At 39.3% G+C, this 23,078-nt stretch overlaps 1 protein-coding gene across 3 annotated transcripts in view; it reads right to left on the reverse strand.

Moving 5' to 3' along the window:
- LOC140190945 (TRAF-type zinc finger domain-containing protein 1-like) overlaps positions 1-17,290 on the reverse strand; it is a 57,550-nt gene extending 40,260 nt beyond the window's left edge. For 2 of the 3 annotated variants that reach the window (XM_072247936.1, XM_072247934.1), the window contains exons 1-5: positions 17,082-17,290; positions 9,768-9,850; positions 9,611-9,673; positions 6,241-6,376; positions 1,378-1,431 (exon numbers count right to left, since the gene is read on the reverse strand). In XM_072247936.1, the coding sequence (XP_072104037.1) occupies positions 1,378-1,431; positions 6,241-6,376; positions 9,611-9,654 (234 nt within the window). In that variant the 5' untranslated portion in view covers positions 9,655-9,673; positions 9,768-9,850; positions 17,082-17,290. The remainder of the gene's footprint in view (positions 1-1,377; positions 1,432-6,240; positions 6,377-9,610; positions 9,674-9,767; positions 9,851-17,081) is intronic. The other variant, XM_072247935.1, reaches the window with a different exon arrangement.
- Positions 17,291-23,078: the final 5,788 nt, after the last annotated feature.

Consider the following 23,078-nt stretch of genomic DNA (forward strand, 5'->3'; position numbering starts at 1 on the left):
TGGTATGAATAACAAGACTGCTAATGGCATGAAAGTTAATTGTACAATGGATAGCAAGGAAGGTTGTCCAAGGCTACAATATGATACAGATCAGATAAAAGGTTGGCTGGACCTTGGCAGCTGCAATCTAATTCCAACAAGTGTGAGGTGATGCATTTTAAAAGTCAGATAGGGATAGGATATGGTTAATGGTCATGTTTTAAAGAATGTGATGAATAGAAGGACTTTGGAGTTCAAGTTCAATGATAAACCAGATAAATAAGGTGGCAAGATAGACAAAGCATACTTGTTGTCATAAATCACCCATAGAACAGGGCATTCCAACTTTTATTTTGCTATGGGCCCATGGCTATTAACTGAGGAGTGTGTGGATCCCAGGTGGGAACTACTACCACAGAACATAAATGTTGGGTGGTTACGACGTAACTTACAAAACATCGATTAAGCCATACTCAAGAGTATTGAATGTAATTCTGATCACTACACCGCAGGCAGGATGTAGTTGTGCTAAAGAGAATGCAATGGAGATTCACCAGGATGTTGACTGGAATGGAGGGTTTTAGTTAAAGGAAGGAATGGATATAATGGGCTTGTCTTCCATACAGCAAAGGAAAATGAAAGGCGACCAAATTGAGGTATACAAAATAAAATGCACAGGATAAAGTATAGAGTCAGAACACTTTTCCACCATGGTAAGGGCATCAAAAACAAGACGACAGAGGTTGAAAGCAAGAGGGAGGAGTTTTTAAAAGAGAATTTAAGTGGAAAGTTCTTTTTTCTAAAAATAAAACATCACGTCTGATATCTCAAACTCATTGCTTGAGATGGCATTGGAGTCAGATACAACCACTATGTTTAATAGACAGACTCTTAAATAAGCAAAGTATAAAATGATATGGACTTAATATGCAAGCAAAGAGGATTAGTGTAAATGAGAAGAAAGGTTACACAGATGTGGTGTGCCAAAGGACCTATTTGCATCTTAACCCTCTGAAGCAACAGCTCCCAACCTGAGGTCCGTGGACCCCTTGGATAATGGTAGGGATCCACGGCATAAAAAAAGGTTGGGAACCCCTGCTGTATGGGAAAGAAATTCAGAATAAAATTGAGCTGTTCAACATCAAATTATCTCACCCTGTTGAAGTGAAGAGTATTTTTGTAAAAGGTCAAAAGATCACAAGATATATTAATAAAGGCCCACCAACAGAACTCAAAATAAGGTGCAGATTAAATACAATTTGACACAACACTGGCGACAGTTGAAGTGCCAAGCACATACCATTTCCTGTTTTGACACTAGGATCAGCATGTAGCACAGAGGAAAGTTTCTTTTTTGCTAAAGATAAAATCCAAGAAGAGGAAGAGACAGATACACACCTCATGTTTCTCCAACTGATTTTTTTCCATCTTCATGTTGCATTTGCAGACAACCTGAAACATTACAGACAAGCTTTAGAAAAAATGTAGATACAAATATCTGATCAGCCAATTATGTAGCAGCAACTCGATGCATAAGAGCATGCAGACATGGTCAAGAGGTTCAATGCTAGTCACACCAAACATCAGAATAGGAAAGAAATTTGATCAAAGTGACTTTGACTGCGGAATGGTTGTTGGTGCCAGATAGCGTGTTTTGAACATCTCAGAAACTGCTGATTACTTGGGATTTTCACGCACAACGATCTCTAGAGTTTACAGATAATAATGCAAAAAAAAACAAAAATATTCTAGTGAGCAGCTCTTCTGTGGGAGAAAACACCTTGTTAATGACAGATGTCAGAGGAGAATAGCCAGACGGATTCAAGCTGACAGAAAGGCAACCAACTCAAATTATCATGCATTACAGTGATGATGTGCAGAACAGCATCTATGAACACACAAAACATTGAACCTTGAAATGGATGACCTACAGCAGCAGAAGACCATGAACATGCACTGAGTGGCCACTTAATTAAGTACAGGATGTGCCTAATAAATTAACCACTGAGTGTATAAAAGAAATATTGATTCCTCAACAAACCCATACCTCTCCACAAATGAAAAACATTACAGGCTAAATAAAGCAAAGTATCTTGCTTTGGTACTTGATCAAAGACACATTTGAGAAGTATTACACTCGATGAAATGAACTTCATGGCTCTGTTCAGTGGCCTTTGCCACCATACTAATATAGCAAGGATCTACCTTAACCTAGTTTGCTAACCTAAATCCAGTTACCTCATTTTGCAAATCTAATTTGTCTCAAAACACGTCACTTATAACAAAAACTAACCACTATAATACTCCATATTGGAAGAATATTTTTTTTTTAATGACAGTTATCAAATCTGGTAAATAAAAAAACAAGAAATTCTGGAAACACTGTGGAAAAACAGTCTCCTATCAAAACTAGCCTGACAAAGGATCTTCAATCTGATATATTATTATTCTTTCTCTCTCACAAATGCCACCTAATCTGCCGGGTTTTCACCATTTTCTGTTTTTATTTTATGCAACGGCAAGGTGGCACAATGCTTCACCATACAGGAGACCTCAGTTCAAATCCTGCTGCTGTCTGTAAAAATTTTGTATGTTCTCCCTATGACTGCGTGGGTTTCCTCCAAGTGCTCCGGTTTCCTCCCACAGTCCAAAAACACACCAGTTAGTAGGTTAATTAGTCGTTGTAAATTGTCCTGTGATTAGGCAAGCATTAAACGGGGGATTACTTGAAGGGCCTGTTCTGTGCTGTATCTAAATAAATAAAAATAAAACTTGCTTCCTCCAGTGATAAAATTACCTAGTTTGGTTTCACGAGTATCAGTGATGCAGTAGCAACCAGGTTCAGGTAATCTGATTGTAAACAGATAAATCTCCTCACCCACTACCCTCTTCTCCCCCATATATCCTCTACTTTGCATAATTAAGAGAATTGAAATTGTCCAATGACCTGCCAGCTTTTGATTTCATGTAACTCCATTGGTGGACAGGTGTTTGGAGAAGGAATGATGAAAGGAGGATGCAGAGAAAATTAAGCCTTTCTGATAAAAAGTCATCAATCCAAAATTTTACGGTTTCTCCCTGCACAGCTGCTGACTTTTTTTCCAGTTTCCAGTTTTTTTTATTTCCTATTTCCAGCATTCTCTGTTTATTATTTCCAATTTCCAGCAGATTTTTTACTTTGTGTGTGCGCGCATTAAAATGATTTATCAAAGTTAATGACATTGGCAATGAAAATGCACACATTATTCTACTGCAACAAAATCATGTTTAAGAACAAATTTCGAGTTCTTTCAATACAGCACACTCTTAAGGCAGGGGTTCCCAATCTTTTTTATGTCATGGACCCCTACCATTAACTGATGGGTCTATGTCTCTGCTCTAAGACATAAAAAAATCTGATTAAACAGTTGAAATTCACAATGAATCATTCATACAACCCTACTAATACAAAACAAATGAACAATTTCAAAACTTCAGACTACCACTTCCTCTCATACAGTAAATTTCTGAAGCACTATGTAGTCAAATGACAATGATATATTTCAAGCAGAGAATCTTGTGGCTATAGTAAACCATGACCACTTCAGTAAGACCATAAGACATAGAAAATGTATTAGACCAGTCAGTCCATCGAGTATGCTCCGCCATTACATCATTGCTGATTTATAATCCCTCTCCTTTCTCCTCATAACCCTCGTTGCTCTGATCAATCAGAACTTATCAACCTTCTCTTTAAATATACCCAATGACTTTGCCTCCAGAACCATCTGTGGTGTGTGAAAGAAATTGCTTCTCATCTCTATTCTAAAGGAATATCCTTCAGTCTTCATTTTTATTTGCAACAGTGTTGCCTTGAATGTGTAATACAGTGGATTCTGGTTTACTGCGCATCAGTTAATTGACAATTCTTAATGAACAAAAGATGGTCCAGAGAATATCTGGGATTTCCTTTATTTATTTAGGAGACTATGGGCTTAAATGGGAAAAGAAACTGTGCTGAACAGTTTCCAGCTAGTGTCAATCACGTGCACTTGTGTGGCGATTAGACACTACATCATCCTTAGAGCAAATAGAAGGTTGACATCTTCTGGATAGATCATGAAAACCACATATTTCAGTCCTTTTATGTCATTTATGTTTGTTTTTCCATCTTTCATGTGATTCTGGAACTGTTGAAGCCTGTGATTTGCTGATGGAGATCGTTTGGGTGTTCGAGTACTCCGCAGACTCCAAGAGGATTCCAGGAAGCAGAGGTGGCGAGCACGGGCAGGCTGTGGGATGGGGGCGCAACCCGTTGTTTGACTCCATTTCGCAGATTAAAGCTTCCATTGTTTACCAATTAAAGCGACGAAGTAGATTGAAGCATTGAGGTGAGTGTGAAGCATGATCGCCAGCTGCCTGTCTTTTGATCACTCTGCTACAGAGAGGGGAAGGCCTGTCAGAGAGTGTTACCCAAGTTTTCTGCGTTTTGCATGTAGACTTGGACTATAGATTTTGTTTTCCATTCCTTTAGTTTTTTTAAAATATTGTGTTTTTTGCTGATTTTTCTTGCTTTTTTTGTGCGGGAGGTGGGCTTGGAGGATTGATGTTCCCATATTATTCGTTTTTTGTGCAGGAGGAGAGATTTGGGGTTATATGCCTGCTCCATTTTTGCACAGGGAGTGGGGATATGGGGAGTTGATGATCATGCTGTCTTTCTTTTCTTTCTTAGTTTCATGGCTACCCAAAGAAGTTTCAAATTTCAAATGGCCCCTTCAAACTTTGAACTTAAATAGTGCCATTGCATGTGTTTATGTTCAAAAAGCAGTGATTTTTTTGTCATTGATAGTTGGTGAGGAACAAGCACCACTCAGAATTGTTTTGCTCACTGCAGTTTTAAGCTTTCAGGTTCGGAGATGCAAGATAGCCGGGAGTGAAAATGAAATGATTCCACTACTTCAACAAGTTAGGAACTATGCATAATTTGAAGTTATTGACAATCATCTTGAACGCTACCATAAAACTGAAGATTTGAAGGATGCAATCATCAAAAGCATTGTATGAAGGCAGTCCATTACCTGCACTGTGTCTGTGCTGATTTTGTTCATTTACAGTCAAAGAACTCAGCAGCGTACACTAGATGAATTCCTCCCTTGATAACTAGTAGGAACTAATATAGGGTATTATCCTACCATAGCATATTGGTAGTATTCTAATTTGTTCTGTACTTCATTTAAATTTTTAATTAGTTACACAGTTAAGTCCTAACTTTGTCTTTTATATACCCTTTCAACTATTTTCATGAAACTTCGGCTAATTGGGACAGCCACTTAATTGGGCCAAAATGTACTGGTTCTGATGTGTCCTAACTAACCAGACACCACTGTATTTTAATAAATATAATCCAATATATCATAAAATACGGAAACTAAGAAAAAGCAATCTTAAACAATTCAGCTTTGCACGAGATTGGGAAAATGTAAATTCACTTTAACAATGAACAGCATTATCTACTTCCGATCCAGTACTTGCCCAGCATTTACTTGGAAATCTATTTCAATTCTCACATTATAAATGTTGACCGTGGACCTGATCAAACAACTGACACAAGGCTGATTTCACTCTTAACACTAACAGTTGTACAAATCAAGAAAGAGAGTCAATTCTCCCTATTAGCAAGTGTGTTATAAATTGTGGAAATGTACCACAATTTATAACACACTTATTTTGGAAATGAACTTATTTTCCATCTGGCATAGTTTGCTTTTGTTGTTTGATTGTTGGTGGTTTTTGTATTGCTATATTTATGCTCAGTTCTTCGTTGGTGTGGCTGTAATGAAACCCAGTTTCCCTCAGGATCAATAAAGTATATCTATCTATCTATCAGCAAAAATACCAAGATCAAATTAAATCTCTTAGACCAATTACATTTTGATTACTTTCACTAGAGTTACTGTAACTGTTTACAAACAAGAGCTCTAAGGGGCAGGGGGAGAGAGAAGGATACTCCTATTCGTTATCAAGTAATCATTAATGAATGTTAGTCAAATGCAGTGGTTATATTAAAGCACATGAATCAGCCAACCAGGACAATTTTGGTTAATATCATGAAAGCTCTTTAAGGTGAGGTAAAGAAGGACAGCCAACTCCAATACAATCATAAGTACGCACAGAGCAGTGCCTTTTTGGAACAGGAGAGAAAACTGATAGAGGGGGAAATTACACACCAAAGTATTACCATATTTATCATTTAGCATAAGACTGCCGTTCTGAAGATCTTACCAGTGCGTGTTCTGTTTGAAAGTGTTCTTCCATCTCAGATTTGGGAATAGGCTCATTACAATACCGGCAAAGATCGATGTTCCTTCTACAGTGGATTTCATGGATGGTGAAGTTTGTTGCAGGAATGTCACGTTTGCTGACAATGAAACAGAATACAATATATTTATTCAAAACTGGAGAATTTAACGTTAACAGCATCTGTCCCTGCATGTTTAAACTCATGTTGGTATTCAACTGCCAAGAAAACACAAAGCAGGGCTATTTGCAAAAGGATCAACAATTATTTAAATAACAGATATCATCCTGTATATTTTAAAGAAAATACAGTCCAGAAGATCTCAGATTTGACTTCAAATTTGTACTCCAAGGCACAATGAAACGTTACTTTAGCTTTCCACAGAATGAAATGGAGGAAAAACAGCAGATATTTTTGCTGAAAAGTCTGTTTATGTTGCTCTTGAGCAAGGGTTACCCATAAGTGTACAACTATTGCATAAATTAACTAACTCCAATTCATTTTAAAAGGTGGAAAGGAAAACTAATGAAACTTGCTGCAAATCCCCAAAAATTGAAAAAGATAGCAACATGAGCCTATAAGATACATAACTTAAAAGGTGTTATAAGTATTCTAATTCAGAATCAGGTTGATTATCACTGGTGCATTTCGTGAAATTTGCTGTTTTACAGCAGCAATGCAACACAAAAAATTACTCTAGGTTACAAAATTAAATAGTCCATAAGAACAAAGTAATGTTTATAGGATCATCAATGGTTCTGAAATCTGATGGCAGAGGGGAAGAAGCTGTTCCTAAAATGTTAAGTATGGGTCTTCAGGATCCTGTACCTCCTTCTCAATGACAGAAATATGAAGAGGGCATGTCGCAGATAGTGAGGACACTACTCACAGATGCCACTTTCTTGAGGCATTGTCTTTTGAAGATGTCCTGGACAGCAGGAAGGTTGTGCTCATGATGGAGTTGGCTGCATCTACACCCTTTGCAGCCTATTTCAATCCTCCATACCTGACAGTGATGCAAACAGTCAGAATGCTCTCCATCACATATCTATAGAAATTTATTGGTGTAAGTTTGCCGAACTTTCCCTTCCTAAGTCCATAATCAATTCCTTGATCTTACTGATGTTGAGTGCAAGACTGTTGCTGCTCCACTCAACCAACCAAACCATCTCACCCTTGTATACCTCCCTGTCATCTGAAATTCTGCCAATAACTGTGGTGTCATTGTCAAATTATTTAAGAATAATTTTTTTAATTCTTCCATTCACTTGTAATAGTTCTCAGCTGTTCTGAATGTTTCTAACTGCAGTTTTATGATTGGCCACATACTATGAAAACTCCCTGCAAAAAGCAGGGGGCTTCATCATTTTAGCCAAGGATGGGTTATTTTAACAAGTTGGTACCGTATAATCCGGAAAAGGCAAGTTCATACTTATAACATGCAAGGGCAACAAGACTTGCTGCTGGTGATGAGGTCCTAAGTTCTGGCCCACTGTTTTATAAGTGATTCATATTATTTATGAATGGTTGTTTAACTTTAAGTTTTTTAGCTGGGGCCCTGTAAGAATCTTATGCAGTCTGGTCTTGTAGCAGATATTACAGTAAATGTACTGGCTAGTATTTGACACTGGTAGAGTTACAGTCAATTCCTGTGTTACAATTATTTCAAGTCTCCTTCTACACTTCTTTAGCTGTCCCTGATAAAAATCATGTCACATCAACAATTTTCTATTCAATGTTCTACCTATTGTGAAAGAACAAATCACTTCTGCACAGCTGGATACTCACCAATCCAGCTAACTAAAAACTTTCACTTAATGGTTTGGGGCAGAACTTAAATTGGTGAAAGTCTTGGTCACTAAAGTACATTACTTAATAGATACAATGTGGCTCAAAATTAAGTCTTGCAGACATTCTGCCAGAAAAAGCGGGATCTCCCAATGACCACCCATTTTAATTTCACTTCCCATTCCCATTCCAAAATGCTTATCCATGGCTTCCTCCACTGTCACGATGAGGCCACACTCATATTGCAGGAACAACACCTTATATTCTGTCTGGGTAGCCACCAACCTTATAGCATGAACTTGATTTCTTGAACTTCTGGTAATGCCCCCCCCCTCACCATTTCCCATCCCCTTTTCCCTCTCTCACCTTATCTGCTTGCCCGCCCATTGCCTCCCTCTAGTGTTCTTCCCCCACCTTTTCTTTCTTCCATGGCCTTGAGTCCTTTCCTATCAGCCTCCCTCTTCTCCAGCCCTGTATCTCTTTCACCAACCAACTTCCCAGCTCTTTACTTCACCCTCCTCCTCCCGGTTTCATTTATCACCTTACGTTTCGCCCTCCCCTCCCCCACCTTTTAACTCCACTCCTCATCTTTTTCTCTCTAGTCCTGCTGAAGGGTCTTGGCCTGAAACATTGACTGTACTCTTCTCCATAGATGCTGCCTGGCCTGCTGAGTTCCTCCAGTATTCTGTGTGTGTTGCTGTTCACTATTTAAATATTCTTGTTAGGAAAACTCAATTTTAAAAAGCAGAATCTAACTTTACAGTAACTCAAAGAGCCTCTGATCAGCACTCAACACAAGAGCTTAAGAAACACAGCTTTATCTGATAGATAGCAAGCAAAGTAGTTAAATCCAGAATAGATCTGAACTAACTTCCACGCACAGAAACATCAGAAATTGACATGAACAAAGAATGGCTATTCAAGATGGCATATCTATTGTTTGCTCATTGAATATTCTCAAGCTGCCAATGCCTGCTGATTCCTGCATATAGGCATAATGGTTAATCCTCACTCAAGTGCCTGACAATAATTTAGACTTAAATGTCTATCATCATGAAAGTTCCACGTTGAAGGCGTAATGAGAAAACAGAAAAACAAAGCTAAAATAAAGCAGGACAGAAATATTATAATGAGAGAAATAAGCCTGGAGAGAATTGCTTGGACTACAAGTCAAGGACCAATTTCCAGTCTCTGTAAATTCTGTCATACTACCAAGATGGATTTCTTCCACACCAATTTTCCAGGAATTGAGAAGGTGTTAGTGAGCAGCTTTTAGAATAACCACAATCCTTCCCTTTAAGTTACTTTCACAGTCTTATTTGTCGTGAGTTCAAATATCAAAAACAAGTGACATATTTCCTAGGCGCAATGGTGTCTAATTAGGAGAACATACAATCATTACAAATTTCATGATCTTGATGCCCATGTTATTTCTCAAGTTGCCATTGTTGTTGCTATCAGAGTAGATGATGTGAACAACATTTATATACACTCAGAGAGACAGATCAGCTTTTAAATACATCCTTCAGTAATTTCCTGAAGTAATCATCTATGTTAGTCTCTTACCAGTTGGCACATAGCTGGGTTTCTTCAGTTTGACTGTCAGACATGGTTGTTTTTGCTCAAGAACTACAAAACAAAATAGACAAATACATTAGTGCTCCGTTATGCTTTGATGACAGCAAGCTTTTTCAAAAATGGTACTAACAACAACAGGACTTACCTATTTTAAATCAAACGAGGATATATCGCCAAAACCTTTCCTTCTCCTTTATCCCCTATCCCAAAAGAATGCTCCTGGTTTTCCTACAAACCATATATTAAGCCAGATTTCAGACAGCAAAAAATTAAGATGAGCCTCAGAGGAAAAATACTTGAGCTTTGCAGAACATTTTCACTGATGAATGATAACAGAACGCAACGGTCACAATTTACAACATCAAACATTTTGCCCCACCAATGATGTACAGTACCTGCACGTTTTACATTTTCTCTGTCAACCAAATGAGACAATACTAATTTACAAAGATCTCCCATACAAATTAATGCAGCTGTTCAACTGATTCTGCTCATTTACTTAGCTACAGAGTCCTGTATCTCAAATTACACCACATCAGACAAACAAAAACCTACTAATTCTCAGCCCTTCGAATACCTAAAAGTTCCATCAACTTGATTTAAGTATTTTCACAGCAAACCACTCAAAAGTTCACAAAGTTAGAATTTCTACTTACTTGAAATAGCTTCTATCCAACATACTGCTCCACTACAGAACTGCCTGGCCAAATAATGATTCTAACCTGCCGACAGCTCAGAACCACCCCCATTCAGTCACCTTCAACCAGTCTCACCCATCTGTGTTACAGTAACCAAAACATCAACCGTCACTTTCACCAGTAATATTTAGGATAAATCTTTCATTCATGAAAAGATTCTTCGCTTTTTCCTAGGAGTAGCATACCTGCACTAATACCCTCAAGTAGAGAGCTCAATTTAAACAATTTAAACATTCAGTACTTCAACTTTCACTTTCTATTTCCCTGCACAGGAAGTTTAAATTCTGTGCATACAGCAAGATTTCTTGGCTTCATTTCAACAATACGAATTCATAGACGGGAAGAATCCTGGACTATATCATCACATGCATTTCCAAAACATCAAATGAAATCTGCTGCAATCAAACCTAAAGTTCAAAGTAAATTTTATTGTAAAAGTACAGATATGTCACCATATACAACCCCTGAGATTCATTTTCCTGCGGGCATTCTCAGTGAGAAGAAAGCATGGCAGATCTACAGAATAGTAACTACAACAGGATCAAAGATCAACCAGAGTGCAGAAAACAACAAATTGTGCAAATGCAAATATAAATACATAGCAATAACCAGAACACGAGATAAGATCATGTGTCCTAGAAGTGAGATGATGGATACTGTTTCTCTACGACAGTGTTTCAGGTAGATGTGCTCAATGGTTAGAAGGCCTTTATCAATGATATACTGGGTCAAATCCACAACCTTTTGAAGGATTTTCCATTCAAAGGTACCAGTGTTTCCATACCAGGCCGTGATGCAGCCAGTCAGTATACTCTCCACCACAAATCTACAGAAGTTTGTCAAAGTTTTACAAACGTGTAGATGTCATGCCGAATCTCCAGACTCCTGAGGAAGTAGATGCACTGCTGTGCTTTCTTTGCAATTGCTGGGTCTAGGACAGGTCCTCTGAAATAGTAACACACAGGAATTTAAAGTTGCTACCCTCCCCACCTCTGATCCTCTGATGAGGATAGGCTCACGGACCTCTGGTTTCCCTCTCCTCTCCTGAAGTCTATAATCAGTTCCCTGGATGACTAAGAAACTATTTTTCAAAGATGTCAAATATGATCTAGATCACATGTAGCATGTAAAACATTGATACATTCAAATTACCCAATGAAAACATTCACATGAAAGACCATCAGATTTTGACAAAAAATCTTGTTAACCATATGCCCATTTACCTACTAATTTGGGTGTAGTCTCTACCTTATCAAATGTTTTAAAATAAATCATCTCAGATACCAAGGATTTTTTCTATTTATGTATTCTGAAATTTTAAATGAAATATTAATACAGTATTCACCATGACATCCCATGACGGCCAGTAACACAAGTGCAAAGAGACAGAAATCCAGTGATGGAATAAGCCCCACCAATAGATTGCTACTGTGGAGTGGTGGCGGCATCCGTCAGTCTCGCGAGACCATGGATCTGCACCTGGGTTTTTCTCCAGGGCGCAGGCCTGGGCAAGGTTGTATGGAAGACAGGCAGTTGCCCATGCAGCAAGTCTCCCCTCTCCACGACACCGATGTTGTCCAAGGGAAGGGCAAGGGCCGATGCAGCTCAGCACCGGTGTCATCGCAGGAGTTGCCAGAACAAGGTTGAAGGCAACATCGGACTGCCTTAGGGATTCCCACTCCGGATTTATCCTCAGGGTTTACTCTCGGAGCCTTTTCCAAGAGTGGGTATGGCCGCAAGGCAGCAGAGGTTTGAAATCAGAGTTTTCCCTCTCTTAGATCAACTGCCTTCCCAGGCTGACGAGCTCCATCTACCCGAAGCACTGGTTTTAAGGCGCCAGGACCCGCCTTCGCCCCTTCTCCTGTCAGTAGAAATAGTTCCGCTGGGCTTACAGGCTAAGCCACACGAGAAAGCCAGGAGTTGGGCTTAGTTGTCAGAGGCTATTTGAGGCGCATGTCATGAGGAGCACTTTTGGGTAGTGGGAGCTTGTCCCCACTACCACTCCTCGGCTTGACAACCTACAGTGGTACATATTGAGTAATTGTCTAGTAGCTGACTCCATGAATATGTCCCATGATATTGAACCACAATGATCAAGTAGGTTTCAAAAAGTTTCGGTCTCAAATATGTACTGAATTTGATACAAGATGAGGAATCAAAAAAGAACTAAAATTGATCTCATCAAATTTGGCAAAAGCATGGTTTTAACAAAAGAAAAGTTATTTCAATTTGTTTTTTTCCTGAAGTATGGATTGTAAAATTAAAAGTTAAAATCTAATTGGATCATCTTCCTCTGACTCCAAGGTGCTAAAACAATCATAGTTCTCCCAGACATAAACTTAAGAGCACCTTTTAAGTTCTATAATATAGAACACTGACAAGTTTTTTTTTAATCTGTTCATCATGATTATTTGAGGGATATGGAAGAAAAAAATTAAATTCCATGATAATACTAACAGAATTATGGATTAATTATTTGTCCAATGGCACTTCACAAGATTATACTAAAGGGTTTAACACCAAGTTTCTGTTCATAATATTGAAGAATTAGTTTAGTTTCCCCAGCAACCGCCCTAGCAACAAGAAAAACTGGACAGTCTGGGATTTTTTTTTTCTCTCTGTGGTGTAGGGGTGACCTTTATACAGCATGTAAAATCATGAGGGCCTTAGAAAAGATGAATAAACAGTCTTTTCCCAAGGTAGTGAGGTCTAAAACTATACGGTATAGAGTTCAGGTGAGACAGAAAAGATTTAAAAAGAGACTGGAGAGGCAACTTCCCCCCCCCCCCCCCCCCACAGAGTGGCAGTTAGCAGAATAAACTGTGATGGCAGGTACAGTAACATTTAAAAGGGCATTTAGACATGCAATTGGATAGGAAATGCTTAGACAAGGGATATGGAACAAATGCAGACAAATGGGACTAGCTTAGATTATCAAGTTCATTGGCAAGGACAAGTTTCTATGATTGTATAACACTATGAGTCTATTTACACATAAAAATAAAAACTCACTAAAAACACCAAAACTGTTCTACTCGGGTATCAGCTTCCACTTCTACATACCCACCCTCTGCTGCAAAACACAATTCATGTTGGGAGGTTGTTCTACATGCACTTCATCACCAGCTTCCCAGTCCCAGACTCAAACATCCATTCCCTCAGCATGAAATAAAAACAGCAGATTATTCAATCTTATCAGTCAAAACACCACAGCTCAATTTGTCCTGAGCTAAATTTCAGCCATACACTTTCCATTACAAATTGTTGGAGAAAATTCAAGAACAGCAACGCAGACCAATTTTTCCCTTGCCTTGAGGTAACAAGGCTAATTGGGGCACCTAGAATTAGCTCTCCATTAATTCAGCACTAAACAACTAGCATTTCCTGAACTCGACAGCTACATTAACACTGACCTGATACAAACTGAGTTTTGGTGTATTGACCAAAGGCAGAAAGGCATAAGCTAAAAATGTTCTTAATTTGACAGGAATTCTACCAGCTTAGCCTAAACTTGTATGCTGAAAACCATAATACTTACTTGGCAGCAAGACATCAAGAAACCCCTTCATAGTCACTGAACCTCCTTACATATAGCTCATGTCTTTCAACCCCAACATCCATTGCAAACATTTTGCCCATCCACACAATCCATATGCTCACCTCAGATTTGTATTGATTTGTGCCTTACCAATTTAAGTGCCTGTCTCAAACAGTGATTGTTTTAGATTTCACCACACCCCATGATGTTGCATTCCAAATATAAACCACTCTACGTAAAGGAAATTTCCCCGCAGATCCCTTTAAAAATCCTTCTCTTTATCTTAAACCTCCACCCCTTGTTTTTGACACAACTACCATAAGAAAGTTCTGTTCATCTACCCTATCTATGCCATGAAAATTTTACATACATTTATCAGGACATCCTTCAACCAAATTCCCTTCAAGGAAACCAAAATCGGCCTATCTAATATCTCCACTTAACTAAAGTTCTCCAACCTAGTCAACATCCTGGTTACGCAAACACAAGGAAATCTGCAGATGCTGGAAATTCAAGCAACACATACAAAAAATGAAGGTGGAACGCAGCAGGCCAGGCAGCATCTATAGGAAGAGGTACAGTCGACGTTTCGAGCCGGGACCCTTCGTCAGGACTAACTGAAAGAAGAGATAGTAAGAGATTTGAAAGTGGGAGTGGGAGGGGGAGATCCAAAATGATAGGAGAAGACAGGAGGGGAAGGGTGGATCTAAGAGCTGGAAAGTTGATTGGCAAAAGGGATACCAGACTGGAGAAGGGAGAGGATCAAGGGACGGGGAGCCTGGGGAGAGAGAGAAGGGGGGAGGGGAGCCCGAAGGGTGGAGAGCAGGCAAGGAGTTATAGTGAGAGGGACAGAGGGAGAAAAAAAAAGAGGGAAGAGGGGGGATAAAAAAAATATTAAATAAATAAGTGATGGGGTGTGAAGGGGAGGAGGGGCATTACTGGAAGTTAGCGAAGTCAATATTCATGCCTGCTGTGGAATGGTGTTACAGGGCAAAAATCACAATTGAAAGTCCAGCCTCTACCCCTCCTCCTGCAACAATGACCTGTTCCCCAAATCACAGCAAAGTTTCTGTCTTTTCAGAGATACAAAGGACATATCATTACCACACATTAGCTCCAAAAGAAAAGCAGAGAGTTGCATCAATTATGTGTACATTTATAACCTCACAAAAGCTTTGACTTCAATAGAGTAAGGCTGTGGGACATCCTTCTCCAGTTTGGCTGCCTGTCAAAATTTGTTTTCATACTGTATCAGGTATATGATGGTATGTAACTAGCAGACCTAATGTCAGTGCAGGCGGACGGCAAGCTAGGTTGACACCCTGACACTAAGACAAATTTCCAGCAGTCTTAGTACGACGCAGGACTTTCAGAAATCTGTTCAAACTCAATGACGTCCAGAACAGAGGTCATACCAACTTCAGTCACTAAGCTGCATCATATACAGTCCAGGGTGGGCACAGATGGAGGAAAAGCTCCCTATCATTTTCCACTCTTTGGTGAAGAGTAAGAGAGTGAGCCTTACAATTAACATATCCAAAACCACGGACCACTATCAACCTTTTTCTTTAGGTATCCAAATCCAAAGACTGTTCAAATCTTGGACAGCAGCAACTTGGATGGCACCAAGAACTATACTGATTCATGGGAAACCAAATGAGAATGCTAGAAGGAGCAGACCACCTTACAGATTACCCTATCAAGCAGGTTCAAGAACAGTTACTACCCCTCAACCATCAGGCTCTTGAACAAAAAGGGATAACTACATTCATTCTACAAACGTTTGTATTTCTGGTGTCCCACAACTAATGGTCTCACTTTAAGGACTCAGTATCTTGTTATTTCATGCTCTTGTTATTTATTGCTATTTACTTATATTTGCATTTGCACAGTTTGTTGTTCACTGATCCTGTTTGCAATTACTGTTCTATAGATTTGCTAAGTATGCCTGCAAGAAAAAGCATGTGGTGACATGTATGTACTCTGATAATAAATTTTATCTTGAATTTTGATTACCTTATCAAGCATTACCCACCCCATGTGCAATAGTATGCAGGTCTTACATTGGCCTTATTCTTGTAACCCAAAGAACTGGAGAAAAACCAAACCATCCTCAACCTAAAACAAAATTTTACAGGATCTCTTTTCTGAAAGGCGGCCCCATCAGCGACATTATTGTGAATGGTGGGGTGACAACTTTACTTTAAAGAAAGAGATTCTTTCATGTTCCAGCTCCATCACGGGCACTAGCCTCCCCAGCACTCAGGATATCTTCAAGAAGCGATGCCTCAAAAAGGTGGCATCCATCATTAAGAACCACTCATCACCCAGGGCATTCCCTCTTCTCATTGCTATCATCAGGGAGATGGTACAGGAGCCTGAAGGCACACACTCAGTGATTCAGGAGCAGCTTCAGATTTTCGAATGGACAATGAACTCATGGTCACTACCTCACTACTTTTTTTGCACTACTTGAGCTTTTTAATATATATTGAAAGTTGAAAGAGTTTAAACGTCAAGTTGCTCTCTTTTTTTTGCAACATTGCTGTAAGTGGTCGTGCAGTTAAAAAGAAAATAAAACTCACAGGAGTAGCGCATTTATAAGTCTGTCAATAAAGTAGAAACAAATACGTACCTCACACCCTAAATTAGAAATTAGTAACACCCTTAGTAGGAACTGCATTACAACAATATTCTAACACATTACTCTTAAACGAAAAGAAACTCTATTTGAATGTTATTTGGGAAAAAAGATCAAATGCAAACCAACCAGAGAAAACAAAAGTCCCCTTAAAGGTTTTAGGACATTATTGAACTGAAACTGAAATCACAAATCTGAATGAAGTACTATTCCTGGCCTCTGGCTGTTCTTCCAATTACGTTATCCGAACCATCCCACTAATGGAGATCTTCTCACGTCACCAACGATTCATTCGACAACAGGGAAGTCGCAGGTTTCACAGGGGGAGATACAGTACAAGGCACGATTTAAACAAAACGAAAAATATAACAACTCGTATCAGTTTCTTTGGCAAATGAGGTAAGGGGGGCAATTCAATCGAGTTTCAACTTTGCTGTAAAGGACATTTACAATTCGTAATGTAGAGGTTGTACTGTTAAACAGAATGAAAAACGGTAGGTATTTCACACTGGAATTTATAAAAGTACTGGTTTTCGGTGATACCCGGGTCCGCCGGGCGGAAGCGGCCGCCGTCACACTCACCGTCCCCGGCTGCAAAAGCTCCTTCAGCGAAACCAAGCGTATATGAAGCGGGGAATGTAAAATCAAGATCCAGAGTACCCGATACCCCAAAGCAAAATTTTACAGGATCGCTTTTCTGAAAGGCGGCCCCGTCGGCGACATTATTGTGAGCGGCGGAGCGACAAATAAAACCCACCGCAGCCTCCGGGGCTTCTCGCTGTTTACTCACCTCAGCAACAACGCACACACAGACACACCGGAAGCCCTGCCTCCGTCTGACACCCGTTGGTATAATTGGCTCGGACCCCTGCCAGGTAACAGGCTGCTTCTAACGTCAATCACCGTGCTGCGCATAAAAGGCACCACCCCCTTGGGCTATATAAAGCCCCGGCAAGCGTGGCCGCCCCTATCATCCACAAGCGAAGGGGAATTTTAGGAAGGTTGTAATTTTTTTTATTGTAAATAAGTCTTAATTCTTGACTAAGGTTTGAGAGTCAACGAATGGTTTATTGTAAACATCTTTCATTTGAATATGGACTGAGAGTCAACGCACAATTTTACTGTAAATAACTTTATTTATTGAATAAAAGACTGAGGGTCAACGAATGTTTTTTTTCTATGTAAATAACTTTATTTTGTAATATTTCTGAATAAAGTATACTTTTGGAAAAATAATCTCTGTTCCTGGACCTGTTTACCTCCTCACATTTCGGAAAATAAATTGCACTCAGTTCTCAGTTAGTATTAATCCTAAACAACGCACTCAAAATGCTGGAGGAATTCAACCGGTGAGGCAGCAGGCGTACAAGCCCTTCCGCTCACAATGTTTCCCCAAGCAATTGTACTGGTCTACCAAAGTTAACCCAGGAATGATCTGTAGTGATTCCTCTTTTACTTTTCTCCGGTGAGAATTTAATTGCTTGAAGTTAAAGCGACTGGAACTTGTACTTACATAGCTATTCTACCTATATCAAATGTTTTCTGAATTGGCATATAAAAGAGGAGCTTCCAGTCTTTTTGGTGCCCTAGACAATTAAAAGAAAGGCAATGAAGAATTGAAGAAAGGCAGAGTCTGTGGTAATTTGCATTTTCAACAGCATATCTTTAGCACTATATCCTTGCTGTTATTCTTAAATAGTGTAGGAGCCTTGTCTGTTCTCCATCAGCTTTGTACTCTGTTACTTCCCTACTGCCAGTTACAGCGTTTTCGCTTCGGGCAGCAAGAAGGCCCTCCATCTTCATTGCCGCTTCTGTAGCTATTTTTTTTTGACCAGTCAGGGCTTTTACCCCCAAACCTGGAGGACCAGGTTTGTCTGGCTTCTACCCTTTGACCTGCCTGGCATAGGTGACCCTACCAAGAATCACAGCGCAAGGTCCTGACTCCAGCCTACAAAGCTCTCCAGGTCATTGAGCCAATCAAACCTTCAAACCCTATGACAAGGTTATGGTCCTCTTGGAAGATTTGTATTCTGTGTTACATATTTATTGTGTTTATTATGGTAACTAGTCACATGAGTGGGGGTGTAGTAAAAGCAAAGAGGCATAAGTTACGTATTCTTGCTTATTTTGTGGCACCTTGTAGCTTGGGACTGGTGGAGGTCAATAGCTTGCTGACTGCAGAGATAACACAGAATATTGCTGAATAATGATTGGCTTACACTTGGTTATACTTAAGTTTCATCGCTTCAAGGTTGCATATTTGCTAATTGCTGATAAAGGATCGAATAAAGGATTCAACTCTTGGAACAATCGTTTCATTGGAGCTGAGGGCATGTCATGCAAGTATAACAACTCTGTAGCAGTTGCAGGCAATTGTTTTGCTTTAGTTTCGGTTTTTAATTTGGTATTGCCGCTACAAATAGTATACTATTTTACTGCAGTTTCCTATTATTGCCTTACAATAATAGTAGTGGTAGTTCCTATTATTATACAATGGTAGAAGGATATTTTCACATCCATCACAGAATGGTACAAAAGTGAAAGATATATTTCAGGGATTTAGTTATAGTAAAAGATACTTGGGGCATTATGTGCAAGGCATACAAAGATCTAGAGTTCTTTTCTTTATTACTGAAGATATGCCAGCCAATCACAACAACTAACACCCAACTAGCAGTCTGCAATTTTTCATGTACTGTATGTTCTGTTTAAAAAAAAAAGGGCAGGACAAATCTAATCTGAGTATATCAGTTGACTATATCCCATTCGTAACCCTAAACAATCAGCTCCTCCATCACAAGAACACATTAGCTGCAATATGTAACAACTGGAAGTAACAGCAGAAGAACAAAATAAATTAAAGGATCAGTCCACTTGGAGCTTGGTGCACCTGAAGAAACTTCACAACTGATCTATCTCAGGGGTCCCCAACCTTCTTTATGCCATGGTCCCGTACCAGGATGGGAACACCTGATCTATCATATCATTGGCAGCGCAGTAGTGTAGTGGTTAGCACAATATGTTATGGTACTGGAGACCCGGGTTCAATTCCCACACTGCCTGTAAGGAGTTTGCATGTTCTCCCTGTGACCACGTGGGCTTCCTCCAGGTGCTCCAGTTTCCTTCCAGAAAAACTGTAGGTTAATTGGTCATTGTAAATTGTCCTGTGGTTAGGCTAGGATCAAACTGGGGGATTGCTGGGCAGCGTGGCTCAAAAGGCCAGAAGGGCCAACTCCACTTTGTATCTCAATAAAATATATTTTTTTTAATTCCACTATCCCCATATTCCTTGATTCCTTCAATATTCAAAAATCTATTTATTTCTGACTGAGCCAATACAGCCCACTAGGGTAGAGATTTCCAAAGATTCACCACTCTTTATCATTTTTCAGTCTCATCAGCCTTGTTCCTTAATACAAATGCAGACACTTCCTCATTCTCTCTAAACCCTTGATTTTCTGGTAGTTCTGGAGAGAATTCAGACGTCCAAAGGTTCATTTTATTGTCAAAGTATACGACTCTGAAATTCTTCATTTCTCCAGCCAGCGGTGAAACCAAGAAAGAAAAGCAGCACATCAAACCCCAAATCCTTCATCCCGCACAAAAAAGCATATCCTCTGGTTTCCACCCACATTCCAAAGATGTACCGGTTAATTGGTCATTGTAAATTGTTGTGTGATTAGGCTAGGGTTCAACAGGAGAGTTGCTGAGCTGTGTGTCTCGTTGGTCAAGAAGAGCTTGTTCTACACTATATCTCTAAATAAATAAACAGACAAAGTAGCTGTTTGATTGCTTACTCATTTCCTTCTTCCCCTTTATAAATTCTGCTGTCTTCAATGGTCTCTGTTACACTTGCCCTCACTGGACTTTTCCTTTCTGTTTAATGATGGAAACTCCCACACAGAAAACTTTTCTCTCTCACCAGTTTATGCTCATGCGTTATTTTGCTTTGTTTATCAATTTCGTCATCCTTATCTTCCGAGTTCTGAAATGCTCCCAACTGTTTGGCCTGACAACTTTCTAAATATCTTCTCTAAATCTAATTCTTTATTTCAAACTTCAAAGAAAATTTATTATCAAAGTACATATATGTCACATTTTCTTGTGTGCATACTCAATAAATCTGTCGAATAACAACCAGAGTGCAGAAGACAACAAACTGTGAAAACACAAAAATAAATAAATAATAATTATAAATAAATAAGCAATAAGTATTGAGAACATGCAATGGAGAGTCCCTTCAAAGTGAGTTCATTGGTTGTGGGAATATTTCAATGATGGGGGGGGGAGAGGGAGGGCGACCTGGCGGGAGAGGGGAATATTTACTTTCTCCTGATAGTCACGCTGTTTTTTATATTAGAATTTTGAGCATAAAATGAATATCTTTTTCTGCTGACCACTCTCTGTCACCACCATACCTTGCAGAGTATGTTCCAAATCAACCACATCAAATAATTCTCTCCCTGTACCCTTGTAGATTTCCTTGTTGAGATTTAAGAGCCTAATTTGGTGTTGTGTAGTGCTTTCAAACTAAATGTCAAATTCTACCTTATTATGGTTGCTCTTCACAAAATGACTCTTAACAACAAGATTGCAAATTAAACTTTTCTCTTTGGATCTAAAATTGTCTTTTCCTGGACATATTGATTTAGACAGCCATTTTGTACACGTTCCATGAATTCCTCCATCTTTTATGGCGTGCTTAATATTATAACTACTATTTGGTGACCTATAAATACTGTAACATCTACTAATTTTTTTTTTACCCTTTGTTGTTTCATGACACAAACTAAACCACATCATCAAACTGATCTGAAGCAACACAGTTTCCAGCATCTTCCGATTTCCTCGTGTTTGTGATCTAAACTACTTTTCCCTGATTAATAGCACTACTTCGCAGTTAGTGTATAGCTTTATGAAATTTCAAATATAGAATTCATAGAACACTACAGCACAGAAACCGGCCCTTCGGCCCATCCGGTTTGTGCCATTAATCTGCCCAGTCCCATTGACCCACATCCAGACCATAGCCCTCCCATCCATGTACCGATCCAAATTTATCTTGCATGTTGAAATCGGCTCCGCATCCACCACATGCTGGAAGCTCGTTCCACACCCTCATCACCCTCTGAGTGAAGAAGTTCCTCCTCATGTTCCTTTTAAACATTTCACCTTTCACTCTCAACTCATCACTGCTCACCCAACCTTAGTGGAAAAAGCCTGCTTAAATTTACCCTATCTGTATCCCTCATAATTTTGTATACCTCTGTCAAATCTCCCCTCAATCATTTACATTCTAGGGAATAAAGTCTTTGAAATTTTGCCAACCTGCAGCTGTTTTTCCATTGTGGTGTTTTTCTACTTGTGCCACTAACACATCTACCTTTCCATGGAGGCTCCAGCATTTAGATTAGATTAGATTCGATTTTATTGTCATTGTGCTAAGTACAGGTACAAAGTCAATGAAATGCATTTAGCATCTGACCAGAAATGCAAAGAATAGTGTTATTTACAAAATAACTGCGAATAAAAAAGTGCTACAGCACACAAATATAAAAGTATTTATTGTATTTATTGTACTGTCAAATATTGTATTTGACAGTACAATACGGATGCAATACTGCTTAGCGCTGTGATGAGAGGTTCAGCAGTGTCACAGACTCATTAGCTGAGACAGCTCTCATTTTGTCCCCATTTGGTGCTTGCCTTTGTTTCTGAATCCTATTTGTTTTGGTTACTTCTTTTATAATTTCCACTTCTTCCTTCCCAAATTCCCCTTTAAGGTTCCCATCACCTTCTCCAAGACCGCCAGCAAACTCCCAGGCATGGTTGTTAGAACAAAGAGCAAGTCGGCACAGGAACAGTCCCTGTGGCCTAACAATGTTGTACCTAACTAATTACACCAGTAATTAAATAAACTAATAACTTCTTGCTACACAATGCCTATATCCCTCCATTCTCTGTACATCCATGTGACTATCCAAGAAGACACTTAAATGTCTCTGTTGTATTGCATTTGCCTCCACTACCACCCTGGGCAGAGCATTCCAGATACTCACCACTCTTTGTGTAGATATATCGGCAACGTTTAATCAATGAGGTTTGTGGTTTGGGCTCTAGTTCATGTGATGGTGTGCTTCTGGTTTCTGGTCGCTCCTTTTTTTGTTGCTACTTTGTGCGATTGTTATCGGAGCAGACTGACTCAGAGGCCTGAAGTTAACGAACGGCACAGAGCGAGATTGAACAGAAAGGAATATACACGGACTGATTGGATCAGTAATGGTTTGGTGTTTTATATTCTGTGTTTTTCACTCCTTTTTTGCCATTTGCACTACTTGTTCTTTTTATTTACATGTTGGGGGGGGGGTTGATATTTTTCTTTGAACCGGTTCCACGGTTTTCTTTCTTTGTTTCGTGACTCTCTGTAGGAAGACAAATCGCAGGGTTTTATACTTTGATAATAAATGTACCTTGAATCTTTGAAAAAAAACTTGCCCCTTTCACATTAAATGCATACTCCCTATTATGGTCCTTTGTTATTGGCCCTGACTACTGAGATATAACCTGTCCATTGAGTAA

Source organism: Mobula birostris, chromosome 31 (assembly GCF_030028105.1).
Source record: "Mobula birostris isolate sMobBir1 chromosome 31, sMobBir1.hap1, whole genome shotgun sequence".
In the NCBI taxonomy this organism is placed as follows: Eukaryota; Metazoa; Chordata; class Chondrichthyes; order Myliobatiformes; family Myliobatidae; genus Mobula; species Mobula birostris.